Source organism: Dipteris shenzhenensis, chromosome 7 (genome assembly GCF_047967505.1).
Source record: "Dipteris shenzhenensis isolate YYH24624 ecotype China chromosome 7, Dip_SZ_1.0, whole genome shotgun sequence".
Classification (NCBI taxonomy): Eukaryota; Viridiplantae; Streptophyta; class Polypodiopsida; order Gleicheniales; family Dipteridaceae; genus Dipteris; species Dipteris shenzhenensis.
The window spans coordinates 5,102,551-5,125,658 of NC_141602.1; the positions used below are offsets into that span (position 1 = coordinate 5,102,551).

A 23,108-nucleotide genomic window follows, 5' to 3' on the forward strand; every position below is an offset into this window, starting at 1 on the left:
GTCTAGAGGTGTTTGTCCTGATTTTGCAGCCCCGAGGAGGCTCCCTTTCTAGGGGTTTCTCTTGACAGGCATCAGGAGAGGAGCAGTGGACTCCCACACTGTTCAACCTTATGATGCAGTATCAGATGTTCGACATGATGGAGGAGTGGCTTGGCCCCCAAGGGAGGGAAATGTGGGTCACCCATGGTCACACCATAGGGAGCTGGGTGTTGTAGCCTGTGCGCTTCACCTAGGACCTGAGGTGTAGCTGAACCAGGACATGTATTGGACTCTACAGCTCTATGCAAATAGATTAGAAGTTGATTCCTCATTTTTGAGGCAATGGGCACCAAGGTAGGCATCAAGCCAATTATGCCCTTGGTGCGACGCCGTACTGACGCAGATTACTCCCCATCTAAACTGCAACGAAGTCCCAGAGGTCTTAAGTTTTAGTACAGGCTCCCACTCATAGGTGAGCTCTGTTCTCCACTGCACCCACCTCCCCATGAGTTGGACCATGGTGAGTTGGAACATGCACGAGCTCCATGACCATGCACATCAGCAGCAGCCACAGCATCTATTACTTCAATAGGAATTGCAGAGGGTAGTGGTTGGGTGGATAGTGGACTTCCTCTTGATCCAAGAGCATATGTTTTTAGCCACAGATGTTCGACATAGATGGCACCTCCTTCTAGTGAGAGGTCCTAAGGTATGGTCCACCATGGTTGGTAGGAGTGGGGGGGTCTACATTTCGGTGTCCCAGTCCATTGGAGCGGATGTGTACAACCAGGGCGATTTCATCCCAAAAGCACATGTAGAGCAAAGGTATGAGTAAAGGGCAAGCTGCCACATGGCATGGAGGAGATATCCCACATGTGAGCAAGCATATGGATGTAAGTACCCTCACCTATAAAAGGGAGGTTCATTTGAAGTAATATCAATCAAGCACTTTGCACTATCTCAAGATTCTCTTTACGAGTCCAAGCTAATCTATCTTGGAACCTAATTGACTTGAGGTACATGTCATGAGCACTCTCTTCATCATGTTTACACTTAGGTTGCATCCTCCTTAGATTAGTGTTGTATTAGGATGTTTTCTCAGTGACTAGGAGAGCTTGATCCCCCAATTTTACATGGTATCAGAACTTAGAGGTCCTAGCTCTCCTAGATTAGATGTAGATTTTTGATTGAGAGTTCTCTTCTACCTCAAGAAATTTCTATCATGCATTAGAAATTTCCGTTAGTCTCATTTCCGTCTACCTTCAAGCCAACAGCAATGGAGCTAGCAGTCGCCTCTACATGTAGCTCATCCACATCATCAACTATAGTAGGCAGCTACTCAATCACGCCTCCAAATGACTGCTGATTAGAAGCTCCACACAACGGCTTCACAATGACCCATGCCCACACCTTCAATTCCTTGCAATAGCCTATCGACCATTGAAGCCTTTAGCGACTTCTACTACGAGTTTCTATGAGCCTCACAACCTTCACAACCACTAAGAGCTCTATCTCCTTACAACAGAAACTCTAAACTCCAAGCCAAGACACAGGTTCCTTACAGCCACCACCGCTCCATAGTCACAGCTCTCCAAGGACCTCCTGTGACCTTTGTGTGGAGAGTTGCTGGGTTTAGTGCCTTCCTGAGCCCTAGAACCACAATACTACACATGAGGCTATGATATTTGGGCATGGCAAGTTCATGAGCAAAGAGCTCAACCACTTCCTCCTCGGGGTCGAAAGCTACAACAGTTCGGATGTTCCCAAGAGCTTTGCCAGAGACCATGGTGGCGCACTCATGAGCAGCAGCGACATCTCCGGAGAATCCCTCCATACAAACTTGCTGTTCAAGGATGTAGCTGCGTAGAGAAGCCAAGCTCGTGAGATGAATCTCTCCTAGCCACACCTCTACCCATCATCCTCGAGCTCCCTCCGTCGAAGCCGCTCGTTCGTCGTCGACCTTCCCTACACAGCAAACCTTCAAATCTCTAAGGTTCCTTAAAAAAGGCCACGTGGCAGATAAGGTGGTCAAATTTAATTGTGGTTAGGTTCAACTACCTGGGTTAGTTGAACCATGGTAGAATTTGTGTAACCTTGGGTTAACCAAGCTAGGTTAAAAAGTCACCACAATGCCACCTAAGCACAAAGTCCCTTGCTAAGCACAGTATGGAATTCAGCATGTGAATCCCTATGCCACATCATCAAAGGCCCTCTTCTTCACAAAAACATCGACAAGGCGTAACTTGCAATCCAGGAGGAATTTGCACACACTCCAAAAAGGAAAAGTGATCGTCTTTTCAAGATCTACGTGCTTGTCAAGTCAGAATCATTGTATGCAATTAGACACTGCCAATATTCAAAGAAATCAATTGGTAAGACCTTTGCAAAAAATGGAAAAGCAAAGCATGAATGCACACATCATTGTCATAAGCATGTTAAAAGCTCAAGTGCATGAGATGACCATAGCACGAAACATGGCATCCACACATAAAGCATTAAGGCACATGGAAGAACAAATAATCATGCATCAAGCTACATCGAGTAAAGATGCGAATGCCATCGACATCAAGCATTGAGAAATAAAAAACCTTGCCAACCTTGCCTATATTTTGTAAATCAAAACCTGACCACTTGAGAGTAGCCATGTAGGCACCTAGGGGAGGATTCGATCTTGTAACTCACATTTGACCACCTTGCAGTAGCCAAAGGATCATGGCACCAAGGGGAGGTGTTGAGAGTTGTGGTGCCATGAGCACATGTAGAGCAAAGGTATGAGTAAAGGGCAAGCTGCCACATGGCAAGGAGATATCCCACATGTGAGCAAGCATATGGATGTAAGTACCCTCACCTATAAAAGGGAGGTTCATTTGAAGTAATATCAATCAAGCACTTTGCACTATCTCAAGATTCTCTTTACAAGTCCAAGCTAATCTATCTTGGAACCTAGTTGACTTGAGGTACATATCATGAGCACTCTCTTCATCATGTTTGCACTTAGGTTGCATCCTCCTTATATTAGTGTTGTATTAGGATGTTGTCTCAGTGACTAGGAGAGCTTGATCCCCCAATTTTACAGGATGCCCCCTTGCCCCTTTCTTATTCCTCTTTGTGGCCGAGGCCCTAGGGTATTTTTTGAGGTCTCCATCGGTGGGACTTATGGGGATGAGGCTCCCAATTCGGCAAGAGGAGTAGCTTTTGGACTTAGAGTTTGCATATGACACATCCCTTTTTGTAGAGGGCTTAGCTCAAAGCTTGGATGTAGTTAGGGAGGCCTTGGCAGTGTATTGTCTAGCCTCAAGCTCCAAGATCAACTGGACCAAATCACTCATCTTCCTTGCAGCAATGATAGAGGCGATATAGGAGATCCAAGATTGGGACTCCCGATCTCCCCGGTCCTAGAGAGTGTTCGGTACAAGCTTTCGTATTGGAAACTCTCTACAGAAAGGGCCTTGGTGGCTAACTAGGTCCTCCTTTTTTATACCACCTGGTACATAGCCTCGTGCTGGTGGGATGCATGGGACAGTTGAGGCGCTTGGTGCACAATTTCCTCTAGGTAGGATCGGATGCCACATGCAACACCTGAGCTAGGGTAGCCTGGCAAACAGTAATCCTACCCCAGGCCTAGGGAGGATTGGGCATCATTGATCTAGAGATGCAAAGCAAAGACTTGTTGGGCAAGTTGGTAGTGAGGGGCCTCACTCTAGGTATAGAGCCCTGGAAGCTTCTTCTCTAGTGCGGTCTCCTTCGGAACACGCCCTACACAAGTGGTCAGGGGCAGCAGTCACACAGATGGAACTTCTTAGAGGCCTCCCTTACAGGGAAGGGCTCTCCCTTAATGTGGACTCTCTTCAGAGTCTAGCAATGATTGGCGAGGGATCTTATCCGAGCTAGTCTTTAGTTTTTTGAGGAGTTTGCACAATAGCCTTTGATTTGGCACCCGGAGGTCTGGGATTAGGATGGTCGAATGCTGGGATAGAGGTTACACATTAGTTGGGAACAGTGGGATAGAGGTCTAACTCGATCTTTCAAGACGTGGGCGAGAGTCCCGACTGATGCAAATGTACGATTAGAGACTCTCTCACACCTTCAAGGCACAGGGCCAAGGATGTGGCAGAGATTGAGGTAGCTATCCCAGAGTCTTGGTGGGTGGGCCTTCAGAGTTTCACACCAGCACTGTGGTTGGGCCAGTTCTTAGGGATAGGGGTACCTCTTTGGATTGAGTTATGCCCCCTCCCTCCCATTCTCAGCCGTTCTATCATGTGTGTCTAGGTGGATTCTTGCAGTCTCTAACAGATGGAGATCCCGAGATGGATGGAGCCTTAGATCAGTTAGGGTGGCAAAGGGTCATAGTAGTGAGCCGTCTAGGCAAGGAGTGGCCCCTCTTGCATCTCAGATCTCAATGCAATTTATCTCAAATGTGATCATCATTGTTATGGATGCATTTAGGTCCCAAAGTTAAGTAATAAGCATTTCCTAATAAAGCTCACACTTGAGGGAGCTCACATACTCCAAAATTGGAAAACTTAAAATATGCTAAGGTGCTCTAATTTTGGTTTGGGTTATGAAGGACATGAGAAAAGGGTTTTTGCTCTAAATGTATGTCTCATTAAGGTCTTGAAATGATCCTATGTTATTCGTAACATTTCCTCATGGTTGAAATGTCTAAGAAAGTATTAATAGACTTCAATCATGCCTGGAAGTCTCTTTTGATGCAACACATCTTGATCATTAGGTCAATGTTTCTCATGCTACCTAAATCATGATATGCCAAGGATTGGGATGTGCATGCTGGAGGGACCACGTCAATGGGAAAGGCACGGCCACCCTCTGAGAACCAAGTAGCCATGCTCCACGCAAAGTCCCTCTGCGTGCCCTAAAGCCTCTCCATGATTCGGAAGCACTCCTTGCCATATGCTCTGTGTTGCTCTATAGCCCCAATCCCAGCATCTATAGCAGTTGCCATCCACTTGCATCTGCCCCAACCAAGGGCTAACAGGAAGACCTCTGTACGCTATCATCTAGAAAAAGTAGGAGATCTTCTGCGATCGGAGATTGGACTATAGGCATGTCCAAAACCTAGATCTCACCTCTCAAGGTACCTATTGCACTGCCCAATGCCTCTCTCTTAGCGGAGTCTAGGCTACCACCTCCAACTACAAGTGGCATCCTATGTGTACAGCATAAGAGAAGAAGGGCACCTCCTCCACTCTCTCTGAGTGGCCTACTCTGGATGGCTAGAACTACTCGGTTGGGTCCCACTGTACCTCACTGAGGGGCCTACTCTGGATGGCCCCAGTACCACTCACCTAGGTCCCACTGTACCACACTAAGGGGATGACCCTCCCATAACCTTATATAAATGCTAGCGAGCTGCATCAAGATTTGAGATTCAAGAGGGATCGATCGACCACTCCTTACCAAGATGGCCCACTACTCTGACCCTCTACCACCCTAACGGATCCAAAGCTCCATCCATCTCTAGATCTCCATCTGTCAGACTGTAAGAGTCCACTAGACCCACACTATAGAATCACAGGCTCGGCCTGAGAATGGGAGGGAGGGGGCATAGCTGAATCCAAAGAGGTACCCTTGTCCTTGAGAACTGGCCCAACTACTGTGCTAGTGTGAAACTCTAAAGGCTCGCCCAACAAGACTCTAGGATAGCTGCCTCAATCTCTACCATCCTCGGGCCTGCACTCCAAAGATGAGAGAGGGTCTCTAATCCTACCTCGGTGTTAGCCGAGTGTCTCACCCACATCCTAAAAGATCGAGCTACCCAATGAGCCCAACCAATGTGTAACCTCTGTCCCAACATGCAATCATCTTGATCTCGGACCTCTGGGTGCCAAATCAAAGGCTATCGTGTAAACTCCTCAAAAAACTAAGGACTAGCTTGGATGAGACCCCCTGCCAATCGCTGCTAAACTCTAAAGAGACTCTGCATCAAGAGAGAGCCCTTCTCTGTAATAAGGGGGGCCTTCGAGAAGAGCCATCTGTGTGACTGCTGCCACTAACCACATGCGTGGGGGGTGTTCCAAAGGAGACCGTGTTGCAAAAGAAGCTTCCAAGGCTTTGTAGTTAGAGTAAGGCCCCTCACTACCAACTTGCCCAACAAGACTCTGCTCTACATCTCCAGATCAACCGCCTCTATCATTACGACGAGAAAGCCAACTGATTTGGTCTAGTTGATCCTAGAGCCTAAGGCTAGACAATACACTACCAAGGCCTCCCCAAGCTCCGAGCTGAGCCCTCCTACAAAAAGGGCTGTGTCATCTGCAAACTCTAAGTCCAAAAGATCCTCCTGTCGAATCAGGAGCCTCATCCCCATGAGTCCCGCCGACTAAGACCTCAAAAAATACCCTAGGGCCTCGGCCACAAAGAGGAATAAGAAAGGGGCAAGGGGGCATCCCTGCTGAACTGAGCGGGAAAGCAAAAAGGCCTCCCTTGTGTAGCCACCAATAAGTATGTGGCTCAAACTACCTACATAAAGGGCTAAGACACCCTTGATCCAGTGATCCAAAAAGCCAAGCCTCTGCATGGTGCCCTCCAAGAAAGACCACTCCACTCTATCATAGGCCTTCTCAAAATCCAAAAGCAAAATCGCCAGAGGCTGAGACTCCTCTTTGGCCCAATCCAGTGCCTCCCAAAAAGTACAAATGTTGTTCAGGATGTTATGCTCCTAGACAAAACTTGTCTGCTTATCATGGATGATGTCCACTAGGTGAGGACGCAGCCACCACAAGGCCAAGATCTTGTACACAATGTCAAGTAGAGTGATCAGTCTCCACTATCTCAGGTCCGAGCGATCCACCCCCTTCGAGATCAAGCATATCCAGCCATGACTCACAATTGAAGGGAGATAGCCCGAGTCAAAGATCTCCTAAAAATCCAAGCGGAGGGGGGTATGAATGCACTCCCAGAAGCACCTAAAGAAAGCCGAGGACAGCCCGTCCTCCCCATCGCACTTATGGGTTGAAAGAGCCCAAAGGGCCTCCCGAAGCTCCACATCCGATAAAGGCACATCTAACGGGTTGCTCACACTCTTGGAGACCACCTCTGGAATGTGCGCCCAAACTGAATCTCGAGCTGCCAAAACCTGCAGGGACCCCTCCTCGACTTGGAACAAGTGCCGATAGAAATCCAAGGTCAACTCCAAGATCTCTTGCGGATCCAAGTGCACCTGCCCCCACTACAGTCTCTCAATCTCTGCAACTGTGTGCCAGCTGATCTAGGGCCAGGATCTAGGGCCAGTGGCCTGAAAGAACTGCCTAGTCATCTTTTCACCCTATTGTACCCATCAAGATCTAGAGGAGTGGTAGGAGTAGCCCATCTCACCTCAATATCTTGAAGCTCCAGGCAAGTGCACTCATACTACTCTGCTAACCACTGCGACTTTGAATTCTGCTCCTAAAGACGTTCAATGGAGGGCAAGTCCCACCACAAAGCCCTCTCTCTCTCTCCTAAAGAGTACGATGGCGATGCATAGCATGGGTGCGAAGCTCCTCACTGCTCCGCTGAATCACCCCAGCTACCCACATGGCCCACCCTCCCTGCATGGGGGACTCAGGCTACTACCTAATAGTTGTAATACTCTGTTGCACCTCCTCCAGGAGCAAAGCATATGGAATATGGACCCCTCTCCATGGTAGACCACGACGGGGCTGCTCTAGGTGAAGAATGATAGGGGAGTGGTCCGAGAGGGTAGTCCCTGCTAGAATACTGATGGCTCCACCCTTATGCATGGCCCAATCTCTGACATAGAATTTGTCTAGTCTATCAAGTAGACCATCTTGCCTCGTTGTTGCCCAAAGGAGAAATTGAGATTGCCAGAAGATCTAGAGAACTCCGATTCCCTCCACGGGTCTCGATCGGAGATCGAGAAAATGAACTGCTCCCAAGTGCATCTTTTCGAAACCGGCATCTCGGAATAAGAAGCACCCCCACGCTTGTCCTCCTCAAACTCGAGATTGTTGAAGTCACCTCCAACAATCCACAAGTTCACATCCAAGAGGGACTCCATCAACCGCCTCCAGAAGGTGGGTCGCTACTGTCTACAAGCTAGGGCATATACACTGAGAACCCCAATCTTGGAGTCCCCAACCCTCAAACCCATCCATACTGCTCTGCCTGGGATGGAGCTCGCCCTAGTTGTAAACATCTGCTCCAATGGACTGGGACACCAAAATGCAGACCCCCCACTCTTGCCAACCGTGGGAGACCATACCTCAAGGCCTCTCCTTGGAAGGAGGTGCCATCTTCGTCGAACATTTGTGGCTGAAAACATATGCTCCTGGATCAAGAGGAAGTCTACTGTCCACCCAACCACTGCCCTTTGCAACTCCTGTCAAAGTACCAAATGTTGCGGCTGCTAACGCACGCCATCGTGGAGCCCATGCACATTCCAACTCACCATGGTCCAACTTATGGGGAGGGGGGGGAGTAGAGAACAGAGCTCACCTATGAGTGGGAGCCTGTACTGAAACCTGAGACCTCTAGGACTTCGCTGTGGGTTTAGATCAGGAGTAATCTATGTCAGTACAGCATCGCACCAAGGACATAATTGGCTCAATGCCTATCTTGGTGGCCCACTGCCTCAGAAATGAGGAATCAACCCCTAATCTGTCTGCACAAAGTTGTAGAGTCCAATATGTGGCCTGCTTTAGCTAAACCTCAGGTCCTAGGCAAAGCACACAAACTGCAACACCGAGCTCTTGACAGTTAGCGTTCGCCTAACCTAATCCGAAAATTAGAATACGAGGTGTTCAACATCAATGCATAGCCGGTAACTATTGGCCGTCCCAAGAACTGATAATTTAAAGTGTTTCAAATACTGACTTTGTTAGCTATATGTATGCCACCTTTGAATCAAAGCACAATACCGAAGAGTGTTTCTTTGCCTACTAAATCTTGTATTTTTTGCATGTCTGTTATTAAGATATTCATAGGCTAAATGTGAATTGTTTGTTATGCACCACACCCTTGTTTTTAAATGACTCTGAATACTCTTTTAGGAATAGCTTTATTATTTTGCATTTAAGGGAGTTGCTTTTCCCTTAACATTTAAAATCAAAGTCAAAGGTCACAAAGGCCAGTTTCACATGTGAAACTAAGTTCCACACGTGACATTCCCTAGCTCCACCCATTAAACCTCATTAAACTCCACAGTTCCATGCATGAAAAATGTCAAATTTCTATAAGATCTAGATCCCATGCTCCAGTGATTGACATTTTTTTAACAATGTCTATCCTTTGGCGAATCCCCATGAATCTCACCACCAACCAGATGGGCATTACTTGGAGCAGACAGAGAAAACCACCCATGCCAAGGGGTGGGCAAGGACACCCCCTAGCACCCAAAAATTCAAACTTAGCATTTTCGTTTCATTTTTTTGGGTTTTGTCAATGCCACTTGCTGGTCAGTAGAGATGGTGAAAAGCCATGGGAGCTATGATGGTTCTCTGATGGGAAGTGTTGCAGTGGGAGGCGACCCTTTGTTGCCAATTCACACGCCTGGTAGGTGTAGGCAATGAGCAAAATCCAGCCCACCATGGGGGTGGGGAGGCAAGATGCGACCACATCGAGCTGAAAGGATCCTTGTAGTCCGATGCATGGGGACTGGCTCTAAAGTGGAGGCCATGGCACCTTTTGCAAAACTTCTCTCTATAAGCAGATTCTATCAAAATTTCAATTAGCATCTACATTGCTTCACATCACTCCCATGCACTGGCAGTCAACTTTTTGTTTTGGATCTGCTAGTAGCATCTCTTATACTAAGTGTATGCCTTCCGACCCTACCACCTACTACAAAAGGGGAGATTTTACAATCAATTCACTGTGTGCCTCCCATCCTGAAGACCCCTCAATTCATGGAACACTCGGTTAATAATTAGTAGAATTCCCCCCTCGGCCCAGATTGGATTATTACTCTTGGAGGACAAGTGGTCCACTCCAAAGACAGACTTTTGCCAAAGACCAACTTTAGAGTGACCTATCATGCGGTTGAATGCTACACGACATTCAAAAATACCCAGGTCCTCAGCCACATGGTTCAAATCGGACTAGGGCAGTTACCTTGTGTGCTTCCATGCCGAGTCAACTTGCATAGGACCGTTCAATTTTTGGCTAACTACATAGTGGCCCATTCCTCGACAAGGGTCTTAGATGATCCTTATGACTCTGCCACTCAACATCAACAAAAGGGTCAAGAATGCCTTATGCTTATCAATAATTGCTACCAAATTTGTCTAGCTACTTAATGTACATTAAAAATTACAAGGCTTGGTGGACATGAACATGTCTTGCATTGCATACAAAAGTTCGATGGTCCAACCACCACTCTACAATTAGCCTAGAATTCTAGTGCGTTTTACTAGCAAGAACTTGCCGCATTGAATGGGGCACATTACTTCTTCAATGAAATCATGTCAATATCACAACTTGTGGATTGGCAACCCCATGTTATTGACACTGAACTTGTGTTAAGTCGCCAAGTGGGAGACGTCCCCTATTGAGCAAGGCCTCCTCCCATAATGGCACAACATACCACAAAGGAAGAGGTATCCCATCTTAAAGATTCCAAAAAACAAAGGACCCATGTGGTTCCCTAGTAGAGAGAGGTTAATTCCTCTTAGAGCACCACAAGGGTAAAAGTATCCAACTAGAATGGGAGGGAGAGACTCAACTTGAGCAACTACCACAGTGCGTCACCACCCATGAATCCTCTAAGAGGCTGTTCTTGCATAGGTACACCTCCGCTAGTTCACACGTGGGAGGTGAAATTAGGCGCTGGAGGAGAAACAAACCCATGGAAACCTCTAGGAATAAATTTGAGCATATCTGGGTACCCAAATTGCCACCACACTCGACATTGCAAGAATAGGCTCTAATAACTCTTACCATGAACGTAACCATAAAAGTTGTAGCACCTACTCTTCAGAAGGCAAATGAAGCGAAAGAGCAATTTCTCTAGATGCTCACTCAATGTGCCACCACTACAGAAGCTCTTCACCAATGCTCAATCGAGGTTTCCTCCTTTCAAGCAGAGTTCCATATGATGCCTCTTGAATGGAACAAACCACTATAAGACAAAGAAATGCTCTAGACTCTCAAGACTGAATGAATCAAGGAAGCACAAAAGCAGCTACAAGGAACCCAAGCGGAAGTAGCCCAGTGCAAAAACAACATGCAATAACTGCACAGGAGCTCGACAAGGCCAACAAGCACACGACAAGCACTTTCAAACACACAGAACCAAATTTGACGACCTATAAAGCCAAAATTGATCTACAAGGAAGATAGTAATGTACATAAAATCTGTTAAATGCAACAAGAGATGAATAGACAATGACTAGAGATCGCACCGCCATTGCCTTGATCATCACTCTCCCTTACGGAACCCACCCTTATTTTGGACCTACCTATGCATCCATTAGTTTGAACTTCTCAAGTTGGTGGAGAATTTTGTTGACCTAAACAAATTTTGATGATTCTGACAATTTTATTGCCAATGATCTAATTGACTACTATGCCAAATCAAACATCATCGACATAAGTCTCACGTGGCTACAATATCGGAGGTGGGAAGAAGCCATAAATACAAGGGTGGGCTTACAAAAAATTTCCAACACTCAATACCACCCTTCAAACATCCTCCTTTTGGCATCTAGTATACACATGCATACAAGGATGAACTTTGAATTGTAACATGTGCCAGCCTAAAAATGTATAGGAGGATTGGTCTACCTAGGATGCTCTCTTCGAGAGTTTAGGGTTTATCCTACTTGACACAGACTATAAATGAAAGACATCTTCTGAGACACTGCTACCAACATATCCTAGTCTAGTTCAGAAGTACTAACCACCTAGCACTCAGTTTATCCCCCTTAGCTTTGCCAAACTCCTTCCTCACTCCTTTGACCTTCCACCAATGGGGCCATCGAATGTTCCAATAATCACTTTTTTAAAAACAAAGAAAAGGAACTTCCATTCATGCTTTGAAGTAGCCAACCATATAGATAAGTAGAACCAAAAGGAACAGACCATGGGAAAAACCAAGACAGAACTTGTTGTCATAAACAAAATTCTAGAGAACCCAATGCACTGCCTAGGGAACTTCCAGGGACAAGGGCTAGCAACCAAGCTGGCAGACTATACATCCAACGAATACCTCTCACGGTGAGGATATAGAATGCCCGCATGCCATGCCTTGCAGAAATGCTCCCACCTTTTCACAATTTCTCTAGAACACGAAGTCTTGCCCTCCTAGATGGTGCGTAGGGTGTAAATAATATCCTGCCAGATGGCAACAAGAGTAGCATGGGGAACTTGATGTCTTCCGCTCACCAAACTGCAACGGGAGACCCAGATGTTCCAGGCAGTGGTGCTGGACAATGTCTCCCAAACACTATCCTCTGACAAGGGCATAGGCATACTCGACTGGGAGCCACGCATCATATGCCTTAATCGTAGCAACACTAGCCCTAAGTCTGACAATCTAGGATGCATGACACCCCTCGGTGATCCACGCAACCATCCCCATGTGAAGTCTCTTGTTGAATCCATTGCATGCTGGCCACAATCCTCAAAGCTGCTTACCAAACCATATGCACCATTGGGCATCCCCGGAGACAATGGGGCATCATCTCTATCACTCTATCTCTGCAACAGTGGCAATTGCCATCCACCCACATCTACTCCAACCATGGGCCGATGAGCAAGTCTCCATGAGCCACCATCCAAAAGAAGGCTAAGATCTCCTGTGGTCTCAGGTTGGCGGGACCAAAAGTAAGAGAGAACCTCATGGGGAACCTTCAATTCAAGCCAATGATGCCCTCTCGAGGGGATCCAGGCTGTTCCCTTAAAGTTGCAAGCAGTGGCCAATGTAGGTCCCATAGGAGAAAAAGGCACCTCCTCCACTCTATTTGTGTGCTTACTCAAGCAAGCCACAACCACTAACCCGGGTCCCACTAGATGTCTTGGAGAGGTTGACCCTCCCATAACCAAAGGCACCATCATGCTCCCTTGTGACTTGATAGGACTATGTCTGGGTTGCCAAGTGGCTCACTATCCTGATCCTTTGCCATACTAGCCCATCCAAGTCGTCCTCATCCCAATAGTCCTTCTTTGTCTCAGACCGCAACAAGAGGCCCTCCATTCCCCACCATGTAGTATGACTACTGTAGGAACTAAATCCTAAGAGACACTCCTATCCTCGAGAACTATCCTGACCAATGATGTGGGGTCCAAGTCATAATGAAACATTGCACCAATGTTTGCCAACCCCCCTTCAGAACGAAAGTCCATGTACCCTATCCCCTGCATCCAAAGGGAGCCGTCTCCAAATCCCAAAGGACATTGCTGGGCCACTATCCCATTGTGCCTAACCTATATGTGACCATTGTCTAGCATACATCCCTTCAGATCATGAACCTTAGGGTGCTAGATCGTGACTCCTGCTTAATCTCCTCATGGCATGTGGGCCTGTCCCATGTAAAGTCCATCACAAAGGTGCTTCCAGAATCTAAAAAGGCTTCTCATCATGGGGGGAGCCCCTCCTTGTGAGGGGGGCCTCTACAGAAATCCATCAATGGGACTCTTGCCACTATCCACTTGTACAGGGTAATCCTGAGAAGCCCTCGTCGCTCAAGCAAAAGCTTCCACGACTCAAAGACTAAGGTGAGACTACATACCACCAACATGCCCAGGAGGGCCCTGCTCTACATCTTTAGGTCCATGATGCCAAGGCCTCCTTGGGCCTATGATAAAATCATTGTCTACCACACCACCCTTGCTCTAGTATTCTATGTGTCATCTGAAGCTGCCCATACGAAGTTGCGCTCCAAGCGTCTAAGCTAACCCATGCATCCCCCTCTCAAAATACTAGCAAAGGCTATGTACCAGGATGTGGCAAGGAGGACATGGTTGGCCACCAAGGCCTTGCCTACTAAGGAGAGTTTGACCGCACTTCAATAAAGAAGCTTGTGCCACACACACTCTAGTACCAGGGCAATATATTGCTCTACTAATTCGTCCATGCCCACCTTGCACCTAAAGTAGCTCAATGTCTACCTCCTCGAAATCCATGTAAAGTCCCCCAAACCTGACCTCCTAAACCTCCTCAGGCACTGTAAGGAAGCCAATTGATTTAGTCCAGTTGATTTTGGCCCAAGAAGCCTTGCAGTTAGAGCCTCCCTAACCGCCTCAAGGCTCTACAAAACCCTCCACGTGTCGTCCATAAACTTTAAATCCAACAGCTCCTCTACTTGTAGGATCAAAAGCCTTATCCCAACACCTTTGCTACAAAAAGGAAGAGAAAGGAGATAGGGGACAACCCTGATGAAGTGAGTAGGAGAGGGAGAATGCCTCACCATGGAACTCTTTGCATACAAGGCCGAGACCCCTTTCATCCCCATCTGTCTGAAGAGCCTAATCTCCACATGGTGGCCTCCAGGAAAGACCACTCCACCCTATTGTAGGCCTTCTCAAAATCCAAGACAAGGACGGCAAGAGGCTGAGACTCTCTCAGGCCTAATCCAATGCCTCCCAGAAAGTGAAGATGTTGTCCAAGATGCTATGTTCCTAAACAAACCTTGTCTGCGTGTCATGAACGGTGTCCACTAGATGGGGCTACAACCCCAAACTCAAGACCTTGGCCAAGGACTTGTAGTGTCCAATAGAGTAATCAGTCTCCAATGCCATAGATCTGCCCTATCACCTCTCTTCAGGATCAAACAAATCTACCCATGGCTCAAGGGTAGTGGGAGAGGGGCTGAGTTAAAAATCTTTTGGAAAGCTAGTCTAAGAGGGTGTTGATGTGCTCCTAGGAGCACCTAAAGAAAGATCGTGTCAATCCATCCTCTCCATGGCACTCCTACAGAGGGAGGGCTTTCAAGGCTTCTTCAAAGCTCCTCATTCGTGAAAGGTGTCTCTAACTTATCTGCTCATGCTGTGAGATGCCACTACCAGAATAAAGGTCCAAAGAGACTCTAGACTATAAGCACAAGAGGGGATGACTCCTCGGCCTAAAACAATCTCCTATAGAGATCTGTAGTCATCTCTAGAATCTTCGAGGGGGTCTGAGACTCGAGTGCATCTGATAGCTCACATCTCTCAGTCTCTCCAGCTGCGTCCCCACTTACCTAGATCCCATGGTTTGAAAGAACTACCTGGTCATGCTGTTAGCTTTGTACCCACCGGGCCTTGGATGAGTGGCAGGAAAAATCTACACGATGTATCTTTGTGTCTTGGAGATCAAACCGTACACACTCGTGCCGATCTGCAAGCCACAATGAGCCTCGGTCCTCTTGCTGAGATGCTTGATGGAGACTAGGTCCTGTCTCTCCACTACTCTCTCACGTGCTTGAAGGAGGTGGCAAGCGACGACATAGAGCCATCTTCGTGAGATAGAGGGGTACAACTATGCAAGCATCAATACAACAAGATGAATCACATTCAATAGGACTGCCCTTGAGAGGTAATTTAGCTAATGTAAAAGAATACATTTTGTGTCTGTCAAGTTGGCTCCAAGGTGGTGAACACAGCAGAAGCCAATGAATCGCCCCCATTACGTTCAATCAAAGCTTGCAATTCTTTAAGGATTATACTCCGCAACTATGCAATGATTGTTATAGCCTTGAATAGTTGCCTTGCTCTACCTCCTTGGTCGACCCATTGTAGGCTACCTAGCTATAAGCTATATACAAAGCCTTTATTGAATGCATTTGGAACCCCACAAGCTTCTTCAACTTACTGTCTTGCTCCTTAGTCTTCTCTCATCTAATACAAACTTGCAGACCAACTGTCAAGCAAGTTCTCTCTTCTCGTCACGCATTGTTTTGGTGAAATGCTTCCTTAGCTTCATACACCTTTTTTCTCCGCCTCTTCATTGACTTGCTCCTCCTTACATTGTATGGGCTACTCAGTTTCCTGCAACTTGCTCTACAGATAAACTAAATCGCTAACAAGGTGTGTAGCTTCCATCGTTGAGAAGGTTAGTCGATCCCTTCGGTCCACATTTGATGCATTTTTTATTCTTTTTAGCACTAGACTAGAATATTGTTGAATGTTACTAAACGCTATGTAATAATCATGGCTTGCATATCCGTTTCGCGTCTGTTGATACTTGGAGTTGACTAGCTTATATGACAACATATTTTGCTACATTTACCCACAAATCTATCTGCTAACTTTCTTACTGCTCCTTATGGAACCCAATTGTGTGCCCACGCCTCGAGGTGCATGTTGATGTGCAGACAGGGCATAATACAAAAGAGCATCTTAACTGGTGCATCACAGTCTGACTTTGTATTTGAGGTAGACACTCAAGTTCTATAAGCAAGCTTTTCCTTATAACTCGCACATTAACACTAATATTCATCAAACAAAACTGAAAGAGGCTCATCTTACAATCTTAGGCCTTTTGCCAATCTCAGTAACTCATGCTAAGTTTATGGCTAATTAATCATTCTTAGGTATGAGGTCAAGAGTTTTTAAAGCCCCAAAGCTAGAGTTCATGGCTTATGAAGAAGGGGGAGCATACTTCCCAGACAAATAAGAGTTTTACTTCTCCAACACCAAGAAATCTGAGCCCGAGCCAAACATAAAGGCACCTCTCCCAGAGCACGACCAAGACGGTGCTGAGAGATGATTTCATGCCTTGAGCAACCAAATGATCAGGCTCATGCATGCACAGTAGAGATCTCATGGTTTTTGTATTATTGCGATGCTTTGCAACAATTGATTGAAATGTCGATGGAAACAAAAGAAGTCTCCATTGTTTTCACCATTACGCCCATGTCAAACGGCATGGTTTTGGACCTAAATGGTGAGCTGCTCATATGCCAACAAGGTGTGCATGCATAGAGAGGCTTTCAAAAGGACTCTAGCTACATGAAAATTGTTGAAAATCTATGAGATAAAATTGGACCGAGCGAGTGCTAGAGGGCAAATGGGAGACGATAGCTAGAGTGTGTAGAATAAAATATTGGAGGAGATGAGGCACCATAACTGTAGCCTAAATAAATCTAAGATCTGCAGGGATTGTGTGGTACATGAGGAGATGAGGCACAAACCAAAGCACTGTAGAGATTGTGGTAGAACTTATCAATGCAGACGAATAAAATAGAGGGTGGTGTAAACATCCAAAATTGTCACGAATGGCATAGCTACCCTATTAAATAGACATGATATTTGGACCAACACCCAATTTTGTAACTCAACAAACACAAAATAACTCCCAATAATTATTTTACCTTTTTAAGGAGGATGACCATTGATATACCCTTCCCAATAGGTCAGGCCAAAAGAGAGCAAGTGCTTTTGGGATTGCATTGCTTAAAATCGACATTGACTATACTCCCATTTCATGCTTACATGAAAAACTCTTCGATAGGTGCCTAAGCCAAGCTTTTGAACAAGCCAAGCCAAGCAAAGCATACCCTCCCCCAATCTTTTTAATGAATAAAAGTATCCCTTCGTTAATGCTAAAACCCAAGCTAATCATGTGTTTCCTCCCAAAGAATTGCCGATAAGTTCACACACGTGGAAGGATTTGTTAACGTCCACGTGTAAGCACTGTGCCCATGTTCGAATGTCGTACACTCGTGACATCCGCAGCTACATTATTATTAAATGTGAGGTGAGAAACAGGAGAGGATCGATTGGTGTTCATGTTTCATGTTCACTGATGTGAGCGCTTGCTGCACTTTTGAATTTGAAAGAGCTTCATGGCAGACAGTGGCGTAGTGATCGTGGGTGCAGGGCCAGCTGGGCTGTTGTTAGCTCACATGATTCTCTCGCAGCCTCGACCTGACCTGCTGCCTGTCCGCATATTTGAATCGCGTAGCGATCCTTGTACTCCCCTACCCGTGTAAGCATCTTTTTCTTCTCTAAATTCGAAAAAGGAATCCCTCTCAAAGAAACTATCACTCTGTCAACTTCAGTGCTCCCTTCAAACTTCAGCTGTCCATGTCGAGGCAGAACACACGAAACTTTCAAACTGTGCGGGTTCTTAAATTCCATCTTTTGGTGACGTGCTATGAATCATGTACATGGCACATGCTACTGTCTAAAGTGCCGTTCGCCATCAAACTTAGAGATCACGAAAGTTTACGCCTTGAGAACATCAGTTGAGTCATGAAGGGCACGTGTAGACTTGGTTTAAGTAAAAAGTTCCATCTAGAAAGCTTAGTGAAGAGATACGGTACCTTCCTCAAAATTAAGCGTTCGCTCGGGAGTGCGCAAGTACCACCAAGGTTATGACATGAGCAGACCAGCAAGGTGACCCAGGAAACGCAAACCTAGGCATCAATACATCAAAATTCTTGACTGGTGCAATGCACAATTTCTAAGCATGGTGGACTTTTAGAGCGGATCAGCAGCCCTTATCTGGTAGTTAGCTTGTACTTGGCTACTGGCCTTTGTGCACTAAACACTCTTCTTTCTTTTGCATTCTAAAAAAAGAAGAACAGAAAGGAGCATTCTATTAATGCTTGGAAGACTCAACCATTCTAGTCAGCTGTCCTTGAGGCCCCGACCATGGGAAACCAAATCAGAAAAAAAAGACCAACATGTTTCTAGAGAACCCAACTCACTACCTAGGGAATCTCTGGAACAAGGGCTAACAGCCAGGGGTGAGGACTCGCAGCGTATAAATGTAACAAATGCCTACGAGCCAAGCCTTGCAGAAGCGCCCCCGACTTTTGGTGGTCGTCTAGAATCTGATGTCCGATGCTCCCAAGTGGCGCACACGGTGTAGATGATATCCTGTTTGAGGTCGATCAAAGTGGCCGCGGTTGCAACCTGGTAGGCTGTTGTGCGCAACCCAGGTGTTCCACGCCGTGATGCTGGGACGACGTTGAGTAAGTGGGGTCACCTCATGTAGCTCAATCCTCTGGATGCTCTGTCTCTGTGTTCTTTTGCATTCTTTGAAACATATGTTCTTCCTTGGGCTACACTGTCTTCTTGTTTTGCATACCCGCTACATTATTTCTAGATGGAAAGTGAACTAGTTCTGAAGTGTCATTCTTGACAATGGCATCCACCTAGAGGACAGTAAAGGAGTCGGGCAGCCAGCCAAATGGCAAGCATCAGATAAGGCAAAACCCAGCACAGCAAGCAGGCGTAATGGGCCTGTGTCTGCAGCAGCGGGTGTTGAGTTTGCTGCTTCACCATGTAGGAGGTTTGAAAGGTAGCCATTGTGATTGCTGGCAGATGAGAGAAGAGGGGCTCATTTTTCAGCTCTGCACTTTTCTTTTTTCCTATCATTATGTTTTGTAAGGGGGCCATCTAGCTAACTCAAGCAGTGATACGGACTCACCAGCTTTGAAACTGGGTTCGGAAAAGACAGTTTAGGAAGGTAAGCAATTAGAAATTCATACACACGGCATATGCAGTGGGATGGACTTTCTGACAAGTTTTACAGCATTTGGGACTGTCCTAAGTCTGGCACACTTGCCAAGTCAAAGGATTTTGCATACTTTTGCTTACTTCTGCGTATACATTGTTTATTTGCAGCCTGCACACAATGTAAGGCAATGCTTTAGCAAGATGTAGCTGAGTTTTGTTGGGCACACGAAGGACTCAACATCTGTTTCAGTGGTAACAATACACAGCTGGTTTATGCACCAAATCAGAGTCACGCTTAGTCTTTTGTTTTGCTTGAGCATTTTGTGCCGTGTTTTCTTCCTAGAGCTTTTGTGGCTTCATGACTAAGAAGGCACAAAACCCTTTACCCCCCCCCTTTTCCCGCCCTCCCCGCATTGTCAGCCACCCACCCTGAAGTAGGCTGACCAGGCCCTACAGATGGTCGACCTAGAGTCTGCTGACCGACCCTCTTGAAGATCTAGCTGACCAGGCCTGCTGGCCATCGACCCTGATCTGTGTTGGTTGCTGGTCAGGATGAACATACCTAGTGTTCTAAATTCCCATTGACCCCTCTTATTTGGCCCTTTGCTGGGTCTGCAATAGCCCCAGCCATGGCCCTTAGAAGGTCTGCCCATGCCCATGCTTACCCAGCCTTCCATGCTAGCCCAAGCGTGCAGCTTATGATGCTGCTTATTATCCTACTTTTAAATACCTTGTAAGATGGGGTTTTTCTACCTTTGATGGTTGAAATTGTCAGTTTTCAGCATCTTGAGCGATGCATATAAAGGAGTCAAAAAACATTTTTGTGAGTTTACCGCTGATAGCAAGGGTGTGCCCACTGCTCTCTGTCACCCCACTTCGCATAGAGAGCTTGTGATGTTTTGCTAGGTATTTTACCAAGCCCTCATTGTAGACATGAGCTGCTCAAGCCTGAACAACCATAGAGGGGGATCAGTAAACAGCCCCATAGCAGCCAGCAGGTAGGAGAGGAGAAGCAGTCTTCCACTCTCCACACCATTCTCATGAGAAGGCTCTGTCCTCCACTTATAGTTGTAACAGCTCAGCCTATTGGCATCAATACAGAAATATGCTCCCTTTGGGGGCTAGTTCCCAGTGATGGGTTTGTGCACCGTCACTCACGTGTATACACTTGTGTACCTCACTCACATGTATTCAAAGCACTTGCGCACATCTCTTTCATTTCAGTTTCACTTCTGCCTTTAGTTAAATAGCCTGAGCAGGCTGGTGAGAGAAGAAGATAGCTCACGGCTCTTTTACAGGGGGCTATCAAAGAATAACAGGAGCTATGACCCCTCTCAGAGCCGGACGCATTAAGGGAAGGGATAAAGGGGGACTGAGAATGGATTTTGGGGAATGGGTCCACAGTAGAGTTTCGACAGCCACAAGGGAAGTGCGGGTTCGGGGGCCAGGCTGGGTTGGCAGCTGCTCGTCAGCCAGGTTGGCCTACATGAATGGTCAGGGAGCCGCTGCGCCTCACCTATAGATAGAGGGCCATAGGCCTATTGTCTCCATCTACTGAGAGCCACTAAACCTCACAGGGAGAGGAAAGGGAATTCTGAAGCAGTATTAGGCAGCCCTCTGTGGTGTTTCTAGAGCAGAAGGAGCTGCAGGTGTATGCCCACAATTGGGGTAAGACTTTTGTATGGAATTAACCTATTTTGGGTTCAATATACATTATGTATTTTTGGCTGTCCATATTACTGGTCATTCTCCTAGATCTCAGTGTTCTCTCATTTATTCTTGTGCACACGTCACCCATAAGTGTTTGTGAGTGTTGCTTTAGTCTGGGTCTACCTGGGAAAAGTCTTCTGCTTCGTGGTTTGGCTCTAGGAGAGCTTGCCATGCCTTACTCTAACCTGGAAAGAGCTTAGAGGAGTGAGATCGTAGCCAAGGGAGGTGAGAGCTTTGGAAATCCAGCACAGATAAAGCCAGCATCAGAGGTTTGACTTTGACAATTGAAGAGGAAGGCGACTTCTGATGAGTCAAGTGTGACAAGAGTTAGTGTGCTTTGTGGATTGGAATCTCTTTGGAATGTGACATGTCATCCCACATGCTGGTTCCAAAATTTGGCGAGGCAGCAAATGCTTATGGCTTCTAGCAAAGGGAAGAGCAACGGGAAAGGCAAGCTTGTACAAGGTAAGACTAAGAAGAACTCGAGTCCACAACTTCCTCCTGATGATGGATTAGAAGGCGTATCTCGATTAGTGCAGCCTCTTGTGACCAAGAAAGTACCCAAGGCGTGTGCTGCAAAGAGGAATCAACAAGGCAGCCTTGTTGTACGGAGCATCAAAGAGAAAATGCCTCCTTCATGGGCCTGTGTGTTGCGTTAAGAGCCCACTGATCAATTGTGCTTAGGAGCCTAGGCTCCTCTTGGTTCCTTCTAGAGAGGCCTAATCCACCATGTTGTATGCTTTCTTGAAATGCAAAAGAAGGATAGTAGGGGCTGGGACCCTTGTGTAGCCCAAACTGGGACCTTTCAGATAGTGAAGTTGTTGTCTAGGACACTTTGCTCTAGGTCAAAGCCTATCTAACTACCACGTATTATGTCAGGGAGGAGGGGATGCAGTTGTAGACATCAACACCTTCGCTAAGAGCTTATAGGCTGTGTCCAAGTGAGTCATCGGTCTCAATTGGTGAATGCTGGTTTTATCCCTTCCTTTGGAGATTGCTTGGAAGCATACCATCAAGAGCCTAAATCAAAATTTGTAAAAGGGACCTCTAGCCAACTCATCATGAGCTGTGAGGGAACGTAGGCCCCAAATCTCTACTGTCTGCCACTGGACTACCTAGGGCATGGGCTCAATCGAAAACAACTTGTTAAAGGAAGTGTTCATCTGCAAAATGTCTTGAGGATACATATGCATGTGGCCTGCCTCATCCAGCAAATGTTGTGTCCTTGCTAATCTGGGCCTGGTGATATGGAAGAAGGATCTCATCATCTTGTCCCCTTGCTGTGCCCATTTAGGTTTTGAGGAGTGGCATGAGTGCACAGTGCGCCTGGCCTCCATAGCTTGCAGCTCCACCTGGTGCAACCATGGCTAGCTAACCACGGGGAGTCTGGTCGCTGCTCCCTTAGCTCTTGATGGAGGAGTTTGGTGGAATGATTTGAGTACCAGCCTGGTCAGAAAATGTCACGGCTGATGCTCTCAGTAGACGGGGCAGGATTACTTGAGTTTTCTCTTGCAGTGATGCGCAACCAGTACCATGGCGACTGAGATTTTCAGGTTTATTGGTGCAATGTTTTGCCTGATAACCAGCCTGGAGATTATGCCATACATGATGGGTGGTTGTTTTTTTGAGGACGCCTTTGTGTGCTGCCCCAATGCCGTGCTACCATGCTCCATGATATGCACAATTCCACAGTTGGCGGACACCGAGGGGTTGCAGGCACTCTTAAAAGATTGAGTGCAAGTTTTTTTGGCCTCATTTATGTAGCGATGTCCACGAATATGTATCTCATTGCCAGATATGCCAGTAGATGAAGGTAACCCATGGGGAGTTGCAAGTCTTCTTCAGCCCCTTGAGATTCCGGATCAGCCATTCGAATAGATCAGCATGGATTTTGTCACAGACCTTCCACTAGCTATTGGTTCCAGGAATACCATTTGATTGACCATTGTGGATAGGTTCAACAAATTTGTCATGCTTATTCCATGCAAGGGTACCATTGATGCATAGGATACAGCTCGACTTCTCCTCAAATGGTGGTATCCGATGTGTGGTATGCTATGTATCATCGTGTCGGA

At 46.6% G+C, this 23,108-nt stretch overlaps 1 protein-coding gene across 1 annotated transcript in view; it reads left to right on the forward strand.

Annotated features, from left to right (window-relative positions):
* The first annotated feature begins 17,623 nt into the window (after positions 1–17,623).
* The window catches only part of LOC147899849 (uncharacterized), a 51,875-nt gene continuing 46,390 nt past the window's right edge, over positions 17,624–23,108 (forward strand). Inside the window, exon 1 of the mRNA XM_087377273.1 lies at positions 17,624–17,845. Within this exon, the coding sequence (XP_087233399.1) occupies positions 17,703–17,845 (143 nt within the window). The 5' untranslated portion in view covers positions 17,624–17,702. The remainder of the gene's footprint in view (positions 17,846–23,108) is intronic.